General features: G+C 37.9%; 1 protein-coding gene across 1 annotated transcript; it reads left to right on the top strand.

The window, feature by feature from the left end:
• Positions 1 to 12,882: 12,882 nt before the first annotated feature.
• Positions 12,883 to 18,508, top strand: LOC132650990 (zinc finger protein 431-like; the record flags this gene model as incomplete). Its single annotated transcript, XM_060376315.1, has 4 exons — positions 12,883 to 12,997; positions 13,188 to 13,248; positions 14,524 to 16,199; positions 18,486 to 18,508. Coding segments are annotated over 4 exons (1,875 nt in total), but the record flags the coding sequence as incomplete, so codon positions are not given.
• Between the last annotated feature and the right edge of the window lie 2,532 nt (positions 18,509 to 21,040).

Below are 21,040 nucleotides of genomic sequence, written 5' to 3'. Positions count from 1 at the left end.
CATTTCAGAAAAGAACAGGCCTCTAAGATAGGACTGCCAAACAAAATACAAAAAAGATAAGGCCAACAGACCTCACAGTGAGGATGGACAAGGAACCCTAAATAGGGGAAAAAGAGTCTCAAGAGCAGGTGAGAGAGTCAAAGTTATACCTGTTCTTAATGTTAGGAGTCTCACAAAAATATAGAACTAACAGCCATGACATCTCTGCAGTGGACCTGGAGCGGACACATACAAACACAGTCCTTGCTGTTTATGTCTTGGAGACATTCTTGGCCATCAAGGGAGTGGGTTCCATCTAATGGATTGTGCTGCAAGGTAAACCAAACATTAGCTCACCACTCAAGCAAGTTTGGTATAATCATGCCCCCTTTACATCTTGTAAGCAGTACAGATTTTAGGTGGAGTGGTTTTTATTCTGGGTTTATGTCCGGGTTTCTCTTTTGATAGCCTGTACAGTACTGTCTTACCCCAAAGAGACTAGAACATAGGGGTGAAATCTTTTAACCTGCACTTCGTCCACCTCTCCACTTTCAGTGCACTGTGTATAAGCTTTCCTCCAGAGTGTGGCCCTGCTGTTGTTTTTCAGAGAGCAATGCTCTCTCGTAACATCAGCCTGGGCTTTTGGGCATCCTCATACAACCTCCTGGGACAACAACTCAGTTGTGTGAGAAAATACAATGTTGGCTGTATTTGTTTGACCTCCAACCAGCAATGGAGGAGTGTCCCCCTTCCCCAACACCTTTGTCAGTGTGAGTGAGCTGTCACTTGTCCTGTTAAACTTCACCATCTAACATGTGTAAAATTAAAGCTCAAAGTAGTTTCCATTTGCATTACCTTAAAGGCTAAGGATGCTGAACCTGAACAGTGTTTCTCAGCCATCTGAGATTCTCCTGTTGAGAATTCTACATTGAGATCTGTTCTCTGTTTTTTATTTTATTTATTTTATTTTTTTAATATTAGTTACAGTTTATTAACTTTTTAATCCCCCTGTAGCCCACTCCCTCACTCCCTTCCAATCCCACCCTCTCTCCCTCATTTCCTCCATGCCCCTTTTCAAGGCCACTGATAAGAGAGGTCCACCTCACCTTAGCTTATCAGGTATCTTCAGGACTGACTGCAATATCCACCTTTGTGTTCTAGGAAGGCTGCTCCTCCCTGGAGGTGGGGGGTAGATCAAAGAGCCAGCCATTGAATTCATGTCATAAACAGTCCCTGTTCCCATTACTATAGAACACACTTGGCTACTAAGCTACCATGGGTTCCATCCGAGCAGGGGTTCTAGGTTATATCCATGCATGGTCCTTGATTGGAGATACAGTCTCATAAAAGACCCCTGTGCCCAGATATATTTGGTCCTTGTAGAGCTCCTGTCCTCTCCAGATGATACTAAGTCTCTCTTCTTTCATATGATTCCTTGCCCTCAGAGGATCAGACCCACAGTGCAAGTGATGCTCAGCACAGAACTCACTGCCTGGGGAGAAGTTTTTCTAATAAAATAAAATAAAATAAAATAAAATAAAATAAAATAAAATAAAATAAAATAAAAATTTCTTAGGCATAAGAGTAAAAGCTCTGATCTAAGAAGGTCTGTGAGCATGGCAACAATGTCTGATTTAATGCACACACAGACACATACAGATAATAATAGTCAGAGGTCTCCTCATCTACCTACTCAAAAATCTTAAAAAAAATTATTTAGATAAGAAACCCTCCTTTAAACATATCCTTAAAAGTATAAGGTCTTGCCAGCCATGCTTGCACAAGCCTTTAATCCAGGCACCTGAAAGGCAGACATAGGCTGTGCTCTGTGAGTTCAGTGTTGGCCTCGTTGACAGAGTCCAGCACAAACGGGCCTACATGATGAAACCCGGTCTTTAAAAAAAATAAAATAAAACAGAAAATCTAAGATGGATTTAGTGGCACAGGGCTTGAATCCCAGCCTTCTGGCAGGAAGAAGCAGGCCAGTCTCAGCGAGTCCAAAGTCAGCCTGGTCTACAGATCTAGTCCAAGACAACCAGGGCTAAAAGAAGAAGCCCTGTCTCAAAATACCAAATCGTGTGTGTGTGTGTGTGTGTGTGTGTATACATAAATATATATGTATTAGCTGTATACATACACAGAAAAATTTATTCTGTCAGGTCATTTCATGCAGAGAGCCTTCACTAGTGCAGGTTTCTGTGTTCTTCATCTTCCTATTGAGGAAGAAGTTTTACCTGATGATAGTACTCCAAAGTGTCATGTTTTCCCTGCTTTTTTTTCTCCTGGGTCTCTTCCAGGAGAAAAGTGGCTCCAGTTTACCTGAAGTCACAGAACAAAAAACTCTTTGCATTTTCTTAAATCTCTCTTTAATTCTTAAAATTCTTGGCCTTCTTCCACCTGTTGGACAGAGTGTTCACTCTGCTACAGGTTGAATAATGTTTGCGCAGCTATGCAAGCTGATTCGAGGAGGAAGAGGGTAATTGTATCCTGAGTGCTGAAAGACACAGGGTAGGCTATGGGAGAACAGGCACAAATGATGATGAAATGCAAACATGTCCAGATCTGAAGAAAGTTTGGTTCTAAAAGAGAAGCCTGGACCAGGAATCACTAAGCCTTGTCCCTTCAGTACACTGTAATCCTAAGGGAGGTGCTCATGTCACTTAACACTCATTGGCCAATCAGATGCTTTCATTCCTGCAGTCAGAGGGAGAGGCGGGTTCTTCCTGGCGCCTTGCTGCAAGTTCGCTCTTTAGCTGAGCAGGGTTGAATGGTTGGTCTGCTCTGGTATAAGCGCTGCTGCTGTGTACTGTGAGGGGATTTCAGCCAAGTTCCGAAGTTGCAACATGGTGTGTGTCCACTGCCCCCAGCCTGGTGGAGCAGGAGGCTGAACAGCAGTAGAAGCTGTTTAGGGTCCTTCCTGAGGCTGGGTGGGAGCTGGCAACAAGAAACAGCCACCAGAGAGGCCCCCTTTCCTAGCCCTGAACATAGCCGGGCATCTGAATATCTTGAGTATATTGACTTTTGGTTCCGAACAGAGAGAACTCACTTCTGGAACAGTAGGTTAGAATGAATGCTTTATTTTCTGAGCTCAGGGAAGTGGCCAGTTCAGATCTGAATGGTGCCCCAGGGTATGCTTTATTGTATATTTAAAGGTTTAAATTCACAAGGTGAGGGCCCCTTGGAGAGAGTCGGGGTCATCCAATCAAATGTGGGTTAAGCAAGGGAGTTTATGTTGGAGGCTATGCTGATCCAGTACACCTGGGCTCAACACTTTTAAATGTTTTCTGAGACATTTGGCCTGGAACCTAAGGCCTCTAATTTTTATCACTTGACATTTGTTCCAGAGCTCAAGGTGATAAGGCAACAGAGAAGTGTGTCCTCTGACTGTTAGTAAGTGAGGGCTTACTTATACAATTTAAGGCACCTGGTTAAAGTAACAGCAAGTTTAACCAGTTAACTGATAATTAGGAAAATGTTTCAATGTGTTCAGTGGAAAACGGCGCTGCAACATTGGGACTTTAAAGTTAGATTTATCTTGCTAGTAAAATGGAAGAGCTGTTTGAGGAAGGTTGGGCTCCGGAGGCCACCTCTTACACTATGTGTATGCATGTTTAGTGGAAGTTGTAGGTAACATATGTATTGAGTAGCACTTCAGTGTAAAGCTGTGATGTAAATTCATAGAACAGTTGATGTACAGAAATTTTCAGTGCTTAGGTGACAGGACATCACACCAAGTAGAATAGCTAAGAGCTGTTTTAAAACAGATAAGTAGCATGCCAACCCAGCCTGTTAGACATTGGGATGCTAGGAAACCCATTTTCTCAAGAGGATAGTCAACAAATTTGTCTCTAGCCATAACCAAGGAGAAAGCCCCTGATTCATACCAACCATTGGCCCATCTCCATGTCAAAAAAGAGACATCTAACAAGCTGCTTAGTGGGCCATTACAGAATCAGAGCCAACATTAAAGCCTGATGTGCCATAAAGTTGCATTTTTCTTCTTAAGAAAAGCATAGTTCAGCCACATGGGCAAGACATCTGATGAAAACAGTTGAACAGAGAAAACACTGTTGTGTTGAGGGCTGCCCTGACCAAACAAAACCTTCCTTGAGGTCCTCATGATGGAGAATAATCTAACTTCTCACACTCCTCAAATATGCTTTGCAGAGCAGGTATATCCTGTGGCCTAGGCCTTGGGAGATTTCCCCAAGATTCTGAGTTATTTAAAATAAAGCACTGTTCCTTTTCTAAAACCAGAAATAGGGTGAGCAGCAGGGTAAGGACATTTGAGGAGTGCTTGCTTCTCATTTTGAGAACCCACCTCTTTCAAACACATGGAGATACCCTCATCAATTCCAAAGTCACTGTGGTGTTGGTAAATAATGTTATTGAGATCTTGTGTTTCCCTCATGCAGTATTGTTTTTTTAGACTCCTCATGATTTTATCCCATTGTATGAGAATTTCTGATCAATTCATAGACGTTTCCTGTTTCCTTCCATTTCTTTCAAGGAAGTAGTGTACAAGATGCTATTCTTCTCAAGAAGCTTAGTTAGGATAAGATGTAGCTTGTGCAAGACCTTCCCACCCTAGCTTTTTGTTGTTGTTGTATTTTTTTAATTTTATTTTTATTAATTTTTATTTTATTAGTTTATTCACTTTCCATCCCAGCTGCATCCCCTTCCCCGTTTCCTCTCCTAATCCCACATTCCCTTTCTCCTTCTCTCCCATGCCCCTCCCCCATTCCAATAACAGGGTAGGTCCTTCCCACTTCCATCTAACCCTAGTCCATCAGGTTTCATCAGGACCAGCTTCTCTGTCTTCCTCTGTGGACTGACAAGGCTGTTCCCCCCTCAGGTGGAGGTGATCAAAGAGCCAGTCATTGAGTTCATGTCAGAGACAGTCCCTGTTCCCTCTACCAGGGAACCCCCTTGGACACTGAACTGCCATGGGGCACTTCTATGCAGGAGTTCCAAGTTATCTCCATGCATGATCCTTCCTTGGAGTATCAGTCTCAGAAATGACCCCGTGCCCAGAGTTCTTGGTTCTGTTGCTCTTGTGGGGCTTTTTTTCCTTCCAGGTCCCTCTATCTCCCCCTTCCTCCCCCAAATTCCCTGCACTCTGCAAAAAGGTGGGCTATGAATCTCAGCATATTTTTTTTGATATCCTGCTGAGTAAAGTCTTTCAGAAGCCCTCTGTGATAGGCTCCTGTCCTGTTTTCTGTTTTCTCCCTCTTCCGATGTCTGTCTTGTTTGCCTTTCTCAATGAAGATTGAGTATCGTACCAGGGTCCTCCCTCTTGATCAGCTTCCTTAGGTGTACAGATTTTAGTATGATTATCCTATATTATATGTCTAATATCCACTTATAAGTGAGTATATACCATGTGCCTCTTTCTGCTTCTGGGATACCTCACTCAGGATGATCATTTCTAGATCCCACCTTTTGCTTGCTGATTTCATGCTTTCTTTGCTGAGTAGTATTCCATTGTGTAAATGTACCATAATTTCTGTATCCATTTCTCCGTTGAGGGACATCTGGGTTGTTTCCAGCTTCTGACTATTACAAATAAAGCTTCTATGAACATGGTTGAGCAAATGTCCTTGTTGTATACTTGAGTAACTTTTGGATATATGCCTAGGAGTGGTATAGCTGGATCTTGAGTTAGCACTATTCCTAAGTGTCTGAGAAAGGACCAGATTGATTTCCAAGGTGGTTGTACAAGTTTACTTTTCCACCAGCAATGGAGGAGGGTTCCGCTTCACGTAATCTCCAGCATGTGTTGTCACTTGAGTTTTTGATGTTAGCCATTCTTATGGGTGTAAGGTGAAATCTCAGGGTCGTGTTGGTTTGCATTTCCATGAGACTAAAGATGTTGGGCCTTTCTTTACGTGTTTCTTTGTGATTTGATGTTCCTTTATTGAGAATTCTGTTTAGCTCTGTATCCCATTTTTTAAATTGGATTACTTGATTTGTTGATTCTTAATTTCTTTATATATTCTAGATATCAGCCCTCTGTCAGATATAGAGTTGGTGAAGATCCTTTCCCAACCTGTAGATCGTCTGTAAACTGTTTTGTTCTGATGACAGTGTCCTTTGTTTTACAAAAGCCTTTCAGTTTCATGAGGTCCCATTTATTGATTGTTGATTTTAGAGCCTGTGCTGTTGGTGTTCTGTTCAGGAAGTTGTCTCCTGTGCCAATGTGTTCTAGGCTCTTCCCCACTTTTTCTTCTAACAGGTTTAGTGTGTCCGTTTTTATATTGAGGTCTTTGATCCATATGTATTTTAGTTTTGTGCAGGGTGATAAGTATTTGTCTGTTTGCATTTTTGTACGTGTACACATCCAGTTAGTCCACACCATTTGTTAAGATGTCTTTTTTTTTTCATTGTATGGTTTTGGCACTTTTTCTACCTTCTACTTTTCTTAACATTTGAAACCACTGAGTCCTCTCTCTTCTACCTTGACACTGAATAATGACCTGCTGTATTATGGAAGTGGAGTACTTAAATCATTCAAGGAATATCTTTGCTGTGTAAATCTCCCATTTGTTTCAGTGGCTAGACTTGAAATCTCTGGTCCATATTAAAATTGTTTAATGTATAAACTGAAGCCTAAAATTAAGAGACTTAAGAAAGACTGTGTGTATGGAATACAAAATCAGTTTTAGGATGACTTCACTTATAGCATTAAGTAGAGCTAGATACGTGCTACTATTAAAGAGATTATTTTTTAGTTAACCATTTAATTATGTATGGTGTACTTTCACTGTGGGGGTGGATATTAATTCTAGAACAGCTGCATCTTCAGCCTTTTGGAAAAATATTTCTAAGGCAAGCTTTATTGGTACAGGTCTCTTAGATCCCAGTCTATTGCTTCCCAGCAGCATGACTTTGCTTTCCTCTTGGTTAAAATTCCCAAAATTTTAAGGTAAAGCCTGTACCACAGCTGAGTTCTAAAAATTACTCATTTGAGTCATGTAATGAGCTGCCTATTTATGTGTGCGAAGTGGGAAGACAACTTGAAAAAAATGAAGGTCAAATTTCTGGGACTTAAGGAACTCAATTCCAGGGTTAAAAGGAGTTTCTGAGCTGCAGTGGTGTCACAGATGCACATTGTGTTATATAGTTAACTAGGGCAGATTTCACAGCTTGTGACATAATAGATGTGGCAGGAAACAGTTATAAAATTATTATTTAACATTGTTTTGTTTAGGGGCATCAGTGGGACTGGATTTGCCTGCAGTCACTAGGGGGCCATGCAGGGCTACAGTGCCATAGTCTGTCATTTTGGTGACCTCCATTTAGAGAGACAGGTCATGGGGACTCTGTTTGAAAATAAGGTCAGTAGTACCTAGAGCATAATTTGAACAGTGTAGGAGTTACTTTGAGTTATTTTTGTGGGAGTTGTGATGTTTGTGTTTATTTAATTTCTATATGTATATAATCATAGGAAACATTGGTCTACCTTTTTTTCTTGGTTGAGTTTCCTTAGGTGTCTTGATGAAAACTTGAGTATATTGTTGGGCTTATGTTTTGGAATTTTTGCTATATTCCTTCACACATATTGTATACAATCGTCATTACTTTTGCTGAACAGTAAGTACAGAAGTCATATTTTTGTGTCCGTAATATATCTTCATAATCCTGCGTTTCATAATACTGTGGGTTTTTTACATGATAAATTCAGTTCACAGCATGCCAGCCTAAAATTGCTGGTTGCCACCATTCAAAGAACATGCATGGAATGGACCTAGGCACTTACACATGTCTAGTTGATGTTCAGCTTTGTCTTCATGTTGGTCACCTAGAATCTGAAATGGGGGCTGTCTGTGACATGGACACAGTTGACTGCTTATGAATCATTTTGCCCTAGCTTGGAAGCCTTCTCTGGCCTCAGTGGAAGAAGATGCACTTAGTCTGTATGCAACTTGATGTGCTGAGATTTGTTATGGGGAGTCTCCCCTTTCCTGAGAAGAAGGGGAGGAGGAGTGAAAGATGATGGTGGGGATGATAACAGCAGGAGAGGAGGTACAGAGCTTTGAGCAGGCTATAAGGTGAAAAAGTAAGTAAACTAATGAGAAAATGGCTGGTTTCTATGTAAACGAGAGATTGCATTGACTGATGATTTCTATAGAAGGTTCTTCAATTGAGGATGGCAGTATCCCTAATTAAGTGGCCCTGGGCTGCATAAAAAAGCTAGCTGAGCCTGAGACAATGAAGAAATGAGAGCAAGACAGGAAACAATATTTGCCCTGATTTTTTTCCTTAGTTTTCTTGAAATTTGAGTTTCTATCCTAGGTTTTCAAAATGATGGGCCAAAAAAGTAAACCCATTCATGACCTGAGATGTTGGTGGTTAGGGGATTCAATCACAGCAGCACAGTAGCAGGTTAGAAGAAAAAAAAGTATGCTAAAAGTGACTTTTCTCCTGGACATTAACATTAAAATGTTTAATAAAATGTATGTATGTATGTATATATGTATTGTTTGAAGTTACATACTTCTTTATGTCACATCGTGCTGAAGTTCTGCCTTGTAAGAGAATTTCCTACAGATTCTATATAATGACACAATAATTAAATTAATTTCAAAAAAGCATGTTATAGATGTATAATATGACTGTGTTCTTAGACTATGACAGATATATGAAGATTTGATGACAGTTTTGGAGGTTTATTTGGACGAATTCTAATTTGATGGGCAAGGTCATGTTGCCAGTTTTCCCTCTGGATATTTCAGAGAATGTATTAATATTATTCTTTTTCATTTTTATTTATTATGTTTATTTCATGTCCCACCTACAGCCCCCTCCGTTATCACCTTTCAATTCCATTGTCTCTCTCTCTGAGTGTATTAAATTTTTTAGAGAGATTAGTTTGTTTTTTGACTTTACATCCAAAGAGTGATCCTTCCTTCCTCTACTCTCAGTCCACCCTCACCCTTTTCCTCCCCTCTCACAAAAATAGAGCCTTAGTCTTCCTGTATCACCCCATTGCAGCACATCAAGTCACATCAGGACTGAGCATATTCTCATCTACTAAGGCCATTCAAGGCACACTTGACAGGGGGAGATTTTCTAAAAGCGGGCAGTAGAGTTCCTTTTAGAAACAGTCCCCTCAACTTACCACTCAACCCACATGGACCCAACCACCCTTAGTACAGATAAGTTCAAGAAGCCTAGGTCTAGAACATGCATGCTCCTTAGCTGATGTCTCATTTTCTTAACCCCCCCCAGGTCTGGGTTACTTTTCTCTGTTGGTCTTCTTGTGGCTTTCTATCCCTTTCGGGTTCTTCCATGTTTCCCCCAGTACTTCCATAAGACGCCCAGAGATCCTCCCCATGCTTAGTTGCAAGTTCCAGCATCTGTATCCATTGGCTATTGGGTGGAGCCTCTGAGGTAACAGGCATAATTAGGCTCTTTTCTACAAGCTCAGCAATGCAACATTTACAGTTTCATTGGCTGGCTCTCTAGTGTAGTGTGGGTCTCAGGTTGGCCCAATTATTGGTTGGACATTCCCTCAATCTTTGTTCCATCATTATCCCTAAACTTATTGCAGTCAGGGTAATTTTTGGATAGTGGGTTTTGTTGTCCAGTTGTTGTTCCCTCTCTCCACTAGTCCTGACTGGCTAAGAGGTGGTCACTTCATACTTAATTTTCCATGTCTCTCTTCTCCTGCCCCTCCATTAGGATTCTCAGCTAGAGTCACGCCCAGTCACACCCAGGTCCTCTCATGAAACTTCCCTGTCAAATGACTCCAAGGAGAAGCCCCCTCAGTTACCCTTCTTGTTCTCATGCCTCTCACGTCCTACTACAATTCTCCCCACATCTGCTACCCACATTTGTTTCCCTCCCCATTCTAACTTCTGCACAGTTCCCTCTATTCATCTACTTCTGCTGTCTGTTCTCTTTTTTTTTTATTCTGAGTGATATTCTGCCAACCTCCCATGGACCCTTCTTACTTAGCTTCTTTGGGTGTGTGGATTGTAGAATGTGTATGCTGTACTATAGGTCTAATATCTGCTTATAAGCAATGTGTTTCTTTCTGTGTCTGGGTTACCTCTCTCAGGATGATCTTTTCTAGTTTGATCCATTTGCCTGCAATTTCCATGATTTATTTTTAATAACTGAGGTGTATTCCATTGTGTAAATGTATTAGTAGTTCTTTATCCATTCTTCACTTTCTGGATGTTATGAATAAAACAGCTATGAACATAGTAGAACAAATGTCCTTGTTCTATAATGAAACATCTTTGGGATATATTCCCTGGAGTGGTATAGATGGGTATTGAGGTAGAAATATGCCCAATTTTCTGAGAATGCACCAGTTTGATTACCAGAGAAGTAGTACAAGTTTGCACTCCCATCAGACCTGGAGGAAAGTTCCCTTTTCTCTACATCCTCACCAGAATGTGTTGTCACTTGAGTTTTTTTATCTTAGCAACTTCATTGGTGTACGATGGAATCTTAGAGTCATTTTGATTTCCATTTGTCTAATGGCTAAGGACTTTGATCTTTTCTTTCAGTGTTTCTCAGCCATTTCACTTTTCTCTCTTATGACTTCTCAGTTTAGCTCTGAACCCCATTTTTAAATTGGTTTTTTTTATTTGTTGGTGTTTAATTTCTTAAGTTCTTTGTATATTTTGGATATTACTTTTCTGTCTGATGTAGGGTTGGTGTAGATATTTTCCCAATCTGTTGACTGCTGTTTTGTTCTATTGATAGTGTCCTTTGACTTACAGAAGCTTTTCAGTTTGAGATGCCATTTATTGTTGATCTCAGAGCCTGTGCTGATGTTGTTCTCCTGTGTTAATTAGTTCCAGAATTTTCTCCACCTTGTCTTCTATATGATTTAGAGTCTCTGGGTTTATGTGACGGTCTTTGATTCCCTTGGACTTCAGTTTCTGCAGGGTCATACAAAGGGTCTATTTTCATTTTTCTATGTGCAGACATCTACCACAATTTGTTTAAGATGCTGTCTTTTTTCCATTGTATAATTTTGGCTTCTTTGTTGAAAGTAAAGTTCCAATAGGGGTGTGGGTTTATTTCTGTGTCATTATTCCAATTTTATAGGATTGTACTGTTATCAAGGGTATTTTATTTTTCCACTTAAATTTAATGTTTGCTCTTTCAAGGTCTGTAAAGAACTGTGTTGGAATGTTGTTGGGAAATGGATTGAATCTATAGACTCCATTTTTAAGAATGCTGCTTTAGAGAAAGGGAATAAAGGGAGCATTTGGGAGGGGAGAAGGAGGACGGATGCAAAGTGAATAAACTGTAATTAATAAAATATTTAAAAAAGAATGCTGTTTTTCTATGTTAATCCTATATATCCATGAGTTTGGGAGATCTTTCCATCTTTTGATATTTTCTTCAGTTTCTTTCTTTAAAGACTTCAAATTCTAGTCATAGAGGTCTTTCACTTCATCTTGTTTGTGGCTACTGTTCAGGGTGTTGTTTTCCAAATTTTATTCTCAGCCCATTTTTTATTTGTATACAGAAGGAATAATGAAAATTTGAGTTGTGCTCCCAGCCACTTTGTGGAAAGTGTATTTCAACTGTAGGAATTCCCTGGTAGGATTTCTTGGGTCACCTAGGTATACTAAGAAATCATCTACGAATAGTGATACTTTGAATTCTTCCTTTCCAATTTGTATCTCCTTTATAACCTTCAGTTGTCTTATTGTTTTGGCTAGGACTTAAGGAGTATATTGAAGAGATATGGAGATATGTACCTCATATGAGTGGAATTTCTTTAAGTTTCTCTCCAAATAATTTGATGTTGGCCCTCAGTTCGCTTTTTACTACCTTTATTATGTTAAGTGTGTGCCTGAATCCTTGTATGCTTGATTTCTCCAAGTCTTTTAACATGAAGGGTTGTTGAATTTTGTCAAAGCCTTTTTTTTTCATCTAATGAGATGATCATGTGATCTTGGTCTTTCAGTCAGTTTATATGGTGGATTACGGATGGATTTTCATATACTGAACTATCCCTGTATTTCTGAGATTAAGCCAATTTTTTCATCATGTATATCTTTGATGTGTTCTTGCATATGTTTTACGAGTATTTTATTGAATATATTTGTGTTACAGACAGCTATTAGCTGTCATATGTGTGCTGGGAATTTAACCCATGTCCTCTGGAAGAACAGACAGTGTTCTTAACTACTGAGCCATACCTCCATCCCCATGTTGCTTATTTATGATCAACATTTACATTGCTAATATTTTCATCTCTCCTTTTGTAATTGTTCAAACATACATTTCATTTTTAAGAAGATCATATTAATATTACAGTTTAAAATGAGGTACTTCAGGTTTCTAGACATGTATGCAGAACTGGAGTGAATGTGTAACTCTTTATAAAAAGTTGAGAAAGATCTTTAAGGTTTTTTATCTTGTTTGTTTGATTAATTTTTGCATATTGTTCAGGATCTTATTATGTACCCCTGAGTGTCCTGGAATTTATTGCAAAGAGCCGTCTACCATCCACCTCTGTGAAATACACCAGCCTCTGTTTTCTGAGTAATTTTGGAATTAAAGTCATCAGATAATACACCCAGCCTGCCCATTCTTATAAGAGTCAGGAATCATTTATACTATTTTTCTCATGTGGGCTCTGTACTGTTTTTCTCTTTACTCTCTCTCTCTCTCTTTATCTGTTAATTGACATTTCTCTTGTAAGCCTATATCCTACTAAAAGGATGCAGAAATTAGAGAGGTGAACCTCACTGTTGAGTTTACTCCGAAAAAGAGTTGGTGATCACATTACAACTTGTGTTTCAGAAACTAAGTAGAAGAGCCACCAGAATACATTGAAAATATTGTAAAAGAAGGATACATTTCCAGTATTCTAAGTATCATACTTTCTGTTGTACATGTGTGTGGATATTTTAGACTGCATTGACCTACAATGATGTGCATGTGAACTTCACTCAAGAAGAGTGGGCTTTGCTGGATCCTTCCCAAAGGAATCTCTACAAAGATGTGATGCTAGAGACCTACAGGAACCTCACTGCAATAGGTAGGGCAATGAATTTTCTTTACTTCTTAAAATATGGGGAAACACTATTCATTATTGATGTGCTTCTGTAATTTCTCTTGAGGATGAGGAAGAATTAGATGAATCGATCTTTGATTGACAAATAGATCACGACTTAAACTTTGTATTATTTCCAATAATAAAGCATACATTTTCTGTTACTGTATTTTAGGCTACAATTGGGAAAGTCATAATATAGAAGAGCACTGTCAAAATTCTAGAAGACATACAAGGTAATTTTCATTGTAAGCTGATATGAATATGGTTCTGAAAAAAATTTTAATATGTTCTGGAAGTTTGAAAGAGAAGGGACAGTGTAAATGATCAGTTTTAAGTGTATTTATTGATGATGACTAACTTGTTACTAAACTATGTACGTCCACGTTAGGTATCTGATGTGTGTTTGCAAGGCACTCCTCTAAGAAAGAATGCAAGGAATAATACTCACACAAGATCAATGATTAAATTGTTTACTCATTAGCGCTGAGGTAAAACTGCAATTTGTTTAGTATCCTACAACTCAGATATTGCCAAATGTATTCACAGTAAATAGGTGATGAAAGTATATCCAAAAGATTATACTAATCAACTCATCCATAGTAAAATGGGGTTACTCATATACTTGTAGTAATGTTGCTAAGTTTTGTGAGAAGGGCAGTTTTTTTAGAGTCAGGAATGTTGTTGTGGAAAAACCATAATCCCTATATCACATGTCTGTGATGAACAAAAATCAAATGTGTGAATGCATCATGGAATCATGTCATTTATTATTATTCTTTTAATAATTATATCATATATCACAATGAGTACAAGTCATTTTAATATGTGTATATTGAAAGAAACAATGTACCAACCAGAACAACTAAAAGGTATAGTAGTCCCCATTTTGAGTAGATGTTTAAAAATTGATACCTATTATGCTTTATATGGGCTATTTAGAGCTTCCTGCAGTACAAATAATGATGCAGAGGCTTTTTAATATTTTAAAGCTTAGGCAATTTACTGGGCAGATTCTGAACCTTTTTTTCCCTAACACAAACCTAGCACAGTGTCCAAATGCATGGCCAGCTCTACTTCTTTGTTCATGGTCATGTCCATCTGTTAACCTCACTGTCATGCTGGTGAATGGTGTGTCATTTGCTTTCTTCTTCCCAGCAACACTTTCTCACTCAGAAGTTCTGTCCTGCATTTTGCGCCCTGCTATCACTTGTTAGCTCGTTATTATTTCCAATAGATAAGTAAGGAAGGGCAAAGGTTTACAAAATATATGACAGGTGATCAGCCATAGAACTAACAACACTATGATTTCATCAGTACTTAGCTGATTGCTGGCTCAGCAAAACAACCAGTAGAGGAGAACACTGTGAATGTAAAAATAATGATGAAAACTCAAAATGTAATTATTCTTTACTTTTAATTCAAACTGCAAAATTAAGTCATGTGGCAAAAAAGGTCCATTAGTGTAATGAATGTGGAAAAGCTGTCATATGTGCCAATTAACTTTGCAGGTATGAAAACAATCAATGTGCAGATAAACTCCCTGAAGATACTCAATATGAAGTCTTTGCACATCACAGTAGTCCCCACACATGTAAAAGTATGCATACTGGTGCGGATCACTATGAATGTAGCCTATATAGTAATGCCTTTGCAAATAAAAGTCATATCCTAAGACATAAAAGGATACATATAGGAGAGAAACCTCATGAATGTAACCGATGTGGTAAAGCCTATGCATCTAACAGTGATCTCCTAAGACATAAAGGAACTCACACTGGAGAAAAACCTTATGAATGTAATCAATGTGGTAAAGCCTTTGTACGTAACAGACATCTAATACATAAAAGAACTCACACTGGAGAGAAACCTTATGAATGTATCCAATGTGGTAAAGCCTTTGCATATAACAGTAGACTTTTAGTACATAAACGAACTCACACTGGAGAAAAACCTTATGAATGTAATCAATGTGGGAAAGCCTTTGCATGGAACAGTGATCTCCAAAAACATAAAAGAACTCACACTGGAGAGAAACCTTATGAATGTAACCAATGTGGTAAAGCCTTTGCTGATAACAGTAGTCTCCAAAGACATAAAAGAACTCACACTGGAGAGAAACCTTATGAATGTAACCAATGTGGTAAAGCCTTTGCATCTAACAGTAATCTACGAGTACATAAAAGAATTCACACCGGAGAGAAACCTTATGAATGTAACCAATGTGGTAAAGCCTTTGTACGTAACAGTCATCTCCTAGTACATAAAAGAACTCACACTGGAGAAAAACCTCATGAATGTAACCGATGTCGTAAAGCCTATGCATCTAACAGTGATCTCCTAAGACATAAAGGAACTCACACTGGAGAAAAACCTTATGAATGTAATCAATGTGGTAAAGACTTTTCATGGAACAGTGATCTCCAAAAACATAAAAGAACTCACACTGGAGAGAAACCTTATGAATGTAACCAATGTGCTAAAGCCTTTGCAGATAACAGTAGTCTCCAAAGACATAAAAGAACTCACACTGGAGAGAAACCTTATGAATGTAACCAATGTGGTAAAGCCTTTGCATCTAACAGTAATCTACGAGTACATAAAATAATTCACACTGGAAAGAAACCTTATGAATGTAACCAATGTGGTAAAGCCTTTGCACAGAACAGTAATCTCCTAGTGCATAAAAGAACACACACTGGAGAAAAACGTCATGAATGTAACCGATGTGGTAAAGCCTATGCATCTAACAGTGATCTCCTAAGACATAAAGGAACTCACACTGGAGAAAAACCTTATGAATGTAATCAATGTGGTAAAGACTTTGCATATAACAGTAAGCTTTTAGTACATAAACGAACTCACACTGGAGAAAAACCTTATGAATGTAATCAATGTGGGAAAGCCTTTGCATGGAACAGTGATCTCCAAAAACATAAAAGAATTCACACCGGAGAGAAACCTTATGAATGTAACCAATGTGGTAAAGCCTTTGCACAGAACAGTAATCTCCTAGTACATAAAAGAACTCACACTGGAGAAAAACCTCATGAATGTAACCAATGTGGTAAAACCTTTTCACAGAACAGTCAATTCCTAATACATAAAAGAACGCACACTGGAGAGAAACCTTATGAATGTAACCAATGTGGTAAAACCTTCATAGATAACAGTGTTCTCCGAAGACATAAAAATCCATGTTCCAGAAATCCTTATGAATATAACTAATGTCATGAAGTCTTTTCATGTAAGACTTATCTTGAACAAGAACACTTATTGAAGTGAAACCCTATGAATATGACCAATGTGTGAAAAAGTTTGCATGCCATAATAATCTCCATGTACATATAAGAAGCACACGGGATAGAAACTTTTTGAATGAAATCAATGTGATAAAGCATTTTGATGTAATAGTAATCTCCTATGACATAAAGAACACATACTAGAGAGAAACCTTATGAATGTAACTAAGGTGGTGAAGCCATTGCGTGTAACAGTAGTCTCCTAATACAAAAAAGAACTAACACTGGAGAGAACTCTTATGGATGTAATCAATGTGTGAAAGCCTTTGTATGTAACAGTCATCTCCTAATACATAAAGGAGCTCACACTTGAGAGAAACCTTATTAATGTAACCTATGTGGTAAAGCCTTTTCACATAAATGTCATCTAATGAAAACGTGCTGTTCACAATCATCTTCAACATCATGAAAGGATTCATACTGGAACGAAAGACTATGAGTGTATTTACATGGTGAAGCTACTCCACATTTGTATAATCTTTGTCATCATGAAAGAATTCATACAGAGAGAAAATTTATGAATGTGTTAAAATGGGAGACCTTTACACATATCTATATTCTACATCCTCATAAAAGTTTCAAAATGGAGAGGAAAATCTGAGAATATAATCAATATGGTAAGGCTTTTGTGTTCTTCTGTTCACTGAATCCAATACAACTCAAACAGGTCAATACAGATAAAAAAATATTGTCATCCAGTTTGATGAAGGACACATAATGTTGAACTGTGATGCCTACCCATCCAATGAGCCAGAAAGTTACAGAGGTTCTGAGCTTGAAAATCATAAACATCTTTAGCGTTTTACAACTGAATTATTTCCATCAGTCATGGTTTAGGCATATGGGATTTGTTTATGTCTTTGAGGAAGTCACCTGATGCAAAATGTAGGTTTAACAGTCAAAACATTCATATCCATTTGTTCTTTTGTGGTTAGAAAAAGTTATTATGTTTTAGGATAGAGAATCTGTGGTTTGGGTCAGTCATTTTAGTTAGGGGACCAAAAATCATGGTATGGAACAGTCATGTTTTGGGCAACAAAAGTTAAGGAATTAAAGTCGGTCAGCTATTGGGAAGTCTACAGGTTTCTTAGGGACTATGAACTTAAACTTATTTTCACCTTATAAATCAATGAAGGCTGGTAACTAAAAGGAAATACTTAGGACAAATTGCTTTTTCATGTTCCCACATACAATTTGCTTTTACATGTAGTACATATCAAAGTCATGTTCAAGTATACAAATGGTCAGATAGTAGAGAGAAACCTTACACATGCCTTCATGTGATAAAGCCTTTTCTTAATACAGTTATCCCCAAATACATAAAAGAACACACACTGCAGTGAAACCCTCTCAATAAGCAATGTGGTACATCCTTTTCATAGGGTTTTCTTTGAAATCATTAGAAAAAGACATGCTGCAGAGAAACCCCCTGAATGTAGTCAGTATGGTAAGGTTTTCTGCTTCATGCTACCATTATATAAGAGTAAAAGCCTTACTGTGTGGGCTACATCTTAAAGCCTTTGCATATCGCAGTAGTCTTTGAGAACCTAAAAGAACTCATTCGGATGAACATCTATTAGAATAAAAATTTTGTTAAGATCTTTGACCCACCAGGTTGCATTCAATTACACTAGATTATTTTCGAGAAAAATTTTAACAAGTGTCAACAGTGTATGCATGCATTTATGACATCCATCCTTATTTTGTTTCCAATTGAAATCTCATGGACCAAAGGCATATGGATTGAAACAATAAGATAATATGTTTTTATTTCACAATTCACTTCAATTACATGAAATAAATCATCCAGTTTTAACATTTATGTGTGCGTATTAGTGCATTTTCTGTGACCAAACACAATGTCTAAGGCAACTTCCAAATGTGTTGACTTTGCCTTATGATATGGTAGAGGATATGTGATCACTTTAAATTGGGCAACAAGTGTCATACATGGCAGCTAAAGTAGGAAGCTTGGAGCTCACAACCTCCACCTACAGCATGAAGCAGAGAGTGGGAACTACAGAAGGTATGCAGCTGAAAACTATCAAGCCCACCCCAAATAACATACTTTCTCCAGCAGGGATACATTTCTTAAACATTCCCAAATGATACCACCAACTGAGAAGGATTCATTTCTCTGACTTCAAACCTACGTGTTTGATTTCTGTTACATGAAAGAATTCATGATGAAGAAAACATTTGTAGATAAGCCTGTAGTTGCCGCAACACCTGAGTTCAGTAATGAATGCTTATATAAGTAAAACATTCATGAGTAAACATATATTCAAGAATTTGTTTTAATTTCCCTTATGTGATATGTTATGGTGTATACGTGCTAGTGAGAGTGCAACTTATTGCTATTATGTACAACATCTCATATGTAAGTTCTTAACATGGAACACAAAGAATCTCATACTGGCCCTTATTTAGCCTGAAAATATATTTACGTATCTGCTAGTGTGTGAATCTGTATATACAGCAGTACAACTATAGAAACATTAGAAAAATCTGTAGCAGTGATATGGACTACTCAGGGATTGATCTCAAATCATCAGGCTAAACTAAATTTACCCACTGAGACAATTCTCTGACATTCACTTGCAGGTTTGGGAAAGTCTTAAGAACAAGTCTTTATTCCTAAGAAATAATGTGTCTTTGTCTATACATGTGCCTGTCCATTCTAGTTTCCATGTAGACTAGACACACTAATTTTTCTCATACCAGGAATTATAGAAAGTTGTAAAAAAGCTGATGTAGGTCCTGGGAATGAATTTGTCTTAACTGCAAAGCCATGTATATAGTACTGTAAATATCTTAAATCTTAGTATATCATCTTGATGTCAGGAAGTAGAAAATAATTCATAGAAGAGAGCAATCTTATTTATGCAAAAGCGTTTATTACTTTGGACATAATAAATGTATTTATTTCCAAGAAAATAATTATTTACCACGTTCACTTCATTGTAATGGAGGAGATCACCAATTGTGGTTGTGGTCTAAATTTTGAAACATTGGAGTAGGTATTGAATTTGCTATGTGTATAGCAAATCCATTCACAGAAGTTTTATTAGGTTCTGATATTCATTCTGTGGTGGCTGTTCATGTTCTAATGCATTTCCACTTGGTTATAGGAATTTTACTGCTGCAATGCATAGAATGGAATCCCCATCCTCTATGTGGTCCATTGCTTATTTATATCAGGCAGTGTGAGATCATAGTTTTCAAGGAAGTGTCTATGAGAACTTGTAATTTTTTTAAATGTTTTCACAAGTTCATTTAAGATGTTGGTTTTTAAGCCTTGCTTGAATATAAATAATTAATTGATGCTTAATAGTATGTGTGTACATATGTATGTATATATTGTTTGAAGTTTCATGCTTCTGCATGTTTCCCATATTTACTATATGGTACTTCATCTTGAAGTTTTGCCTTCTTAGAGATTTATCTAGAAGTGATAGTTAATGTAACAGCAACAAGATTTATTTCAAAAGGGCATCTTGTGTGTGTAATGGACTATTCATTCTTAGGCTATGACAGCTATATGAAGAATATGTGATACTCTATGGGATCTCTTTTGGTCATGGTTATATATTTTTCAAGTTTATGTTGTCTCTTGCATACCACAAGCACTCCCCACTAAGCTCTTTGAGACTCATAAAACGTACTTGAAAAATTACATCAGTACAATATTGTCTTCTATTCTGATTATGAATATATTGTCATCTGAGGATGGAAGAAAATGAAATTATTTGAATAATAAATGCTACTTGCAAATGAAAATTATACACTCCTGTTTTGTTTTGGAATGTTAGTTATTTCTTAGGAGTAAAGACTTGTTCTTAAGACTTTCTCAAAACTGCAAGTGAATGTCAGAGAATTGTCTCAGTGGGTAAATTTAGTTTAGCCTGATGATTTGAGATCAATCCCTGAGCAGTCCATATCACTGCTACAGATTTTTCTAATGTTTCTATAGTTGTCTTGCTGTATATGCAGATTCACACACTAGCAGATACGTAAATATATTTTCAGGCTAAATAAATGCAAGTATGGTCACTGGCCAAAAGATTCTTTGTGTTCCATGTCAAGAACTTACATATAAGATGTACATAATAGCAATAAGTTGTACTCTCACTAGCACGTATACACCATAACATATGTATGTGCACACAAACACACTCCAGCATTTTTTAATTTTTTTATTTCATTTTTATTGATTACAGTTTATTCACTTTGTATCCATGCTATAGACCCCTTCTTCTCCCCTCCAAATCTCCCTCTTCTCTTATGCTTCTCCCCCAGTCCACTGATAGAGGAGGTACTTCTCTCCTTCCATCTGAACCTAGTCTATCAGGCTTCATGGGGACTGTCATTGTCTTCCTCTGTGGACTGGTAAGGCTGTTCCCCCTGCAGGCAGAGGTGATCAAAGAGCCAGGCACTGAGTTCATGTCAGAGACAGTCCTTGTTCCCATTACTAGGGTACCCTCTTGGACACTAAGCTGCAATGGGTTATATCTGTCGGGTACTACATTATCTCCATTTGTGGTCCTTATTTGGATTATGAGTCTCCAAAAATCTCTGTGCCCAGATTTTTTCATTCTATTTCTCTCCTTGTGGAGCTCCTGTCCCCTCCAGGTCTTTCTATCTTCCCCCTTGTTTCATTAGATTACCTGTACTCTGCCCAAAGGTTGGTTATGAGTCTCAGCATATGTTTTGATACTCTGCTGTA

This window comes from Meriones unguiculatus, assembly GCF_030254825.1.
Source record: "Meriones unguiculatus strain TT.TT164.6M chromosome 13 unlocalized genomic scaffold, Bangor_MerUng_6.1 Chr13_unordered_Scaffold_37, whole genome shotgun sequence".
In the NCBI taxonomy this organism is placed as follows: Eukaryota; Metazoa; Chordata; class Mammalia; order Rodentia; family Muridae; genus Meriones; species Meriones unguiculatus.
Note: the sequence above shows the minus strand (reverse complement) of the source record. Positions and strands in the feature narration are given on the sequence as shown.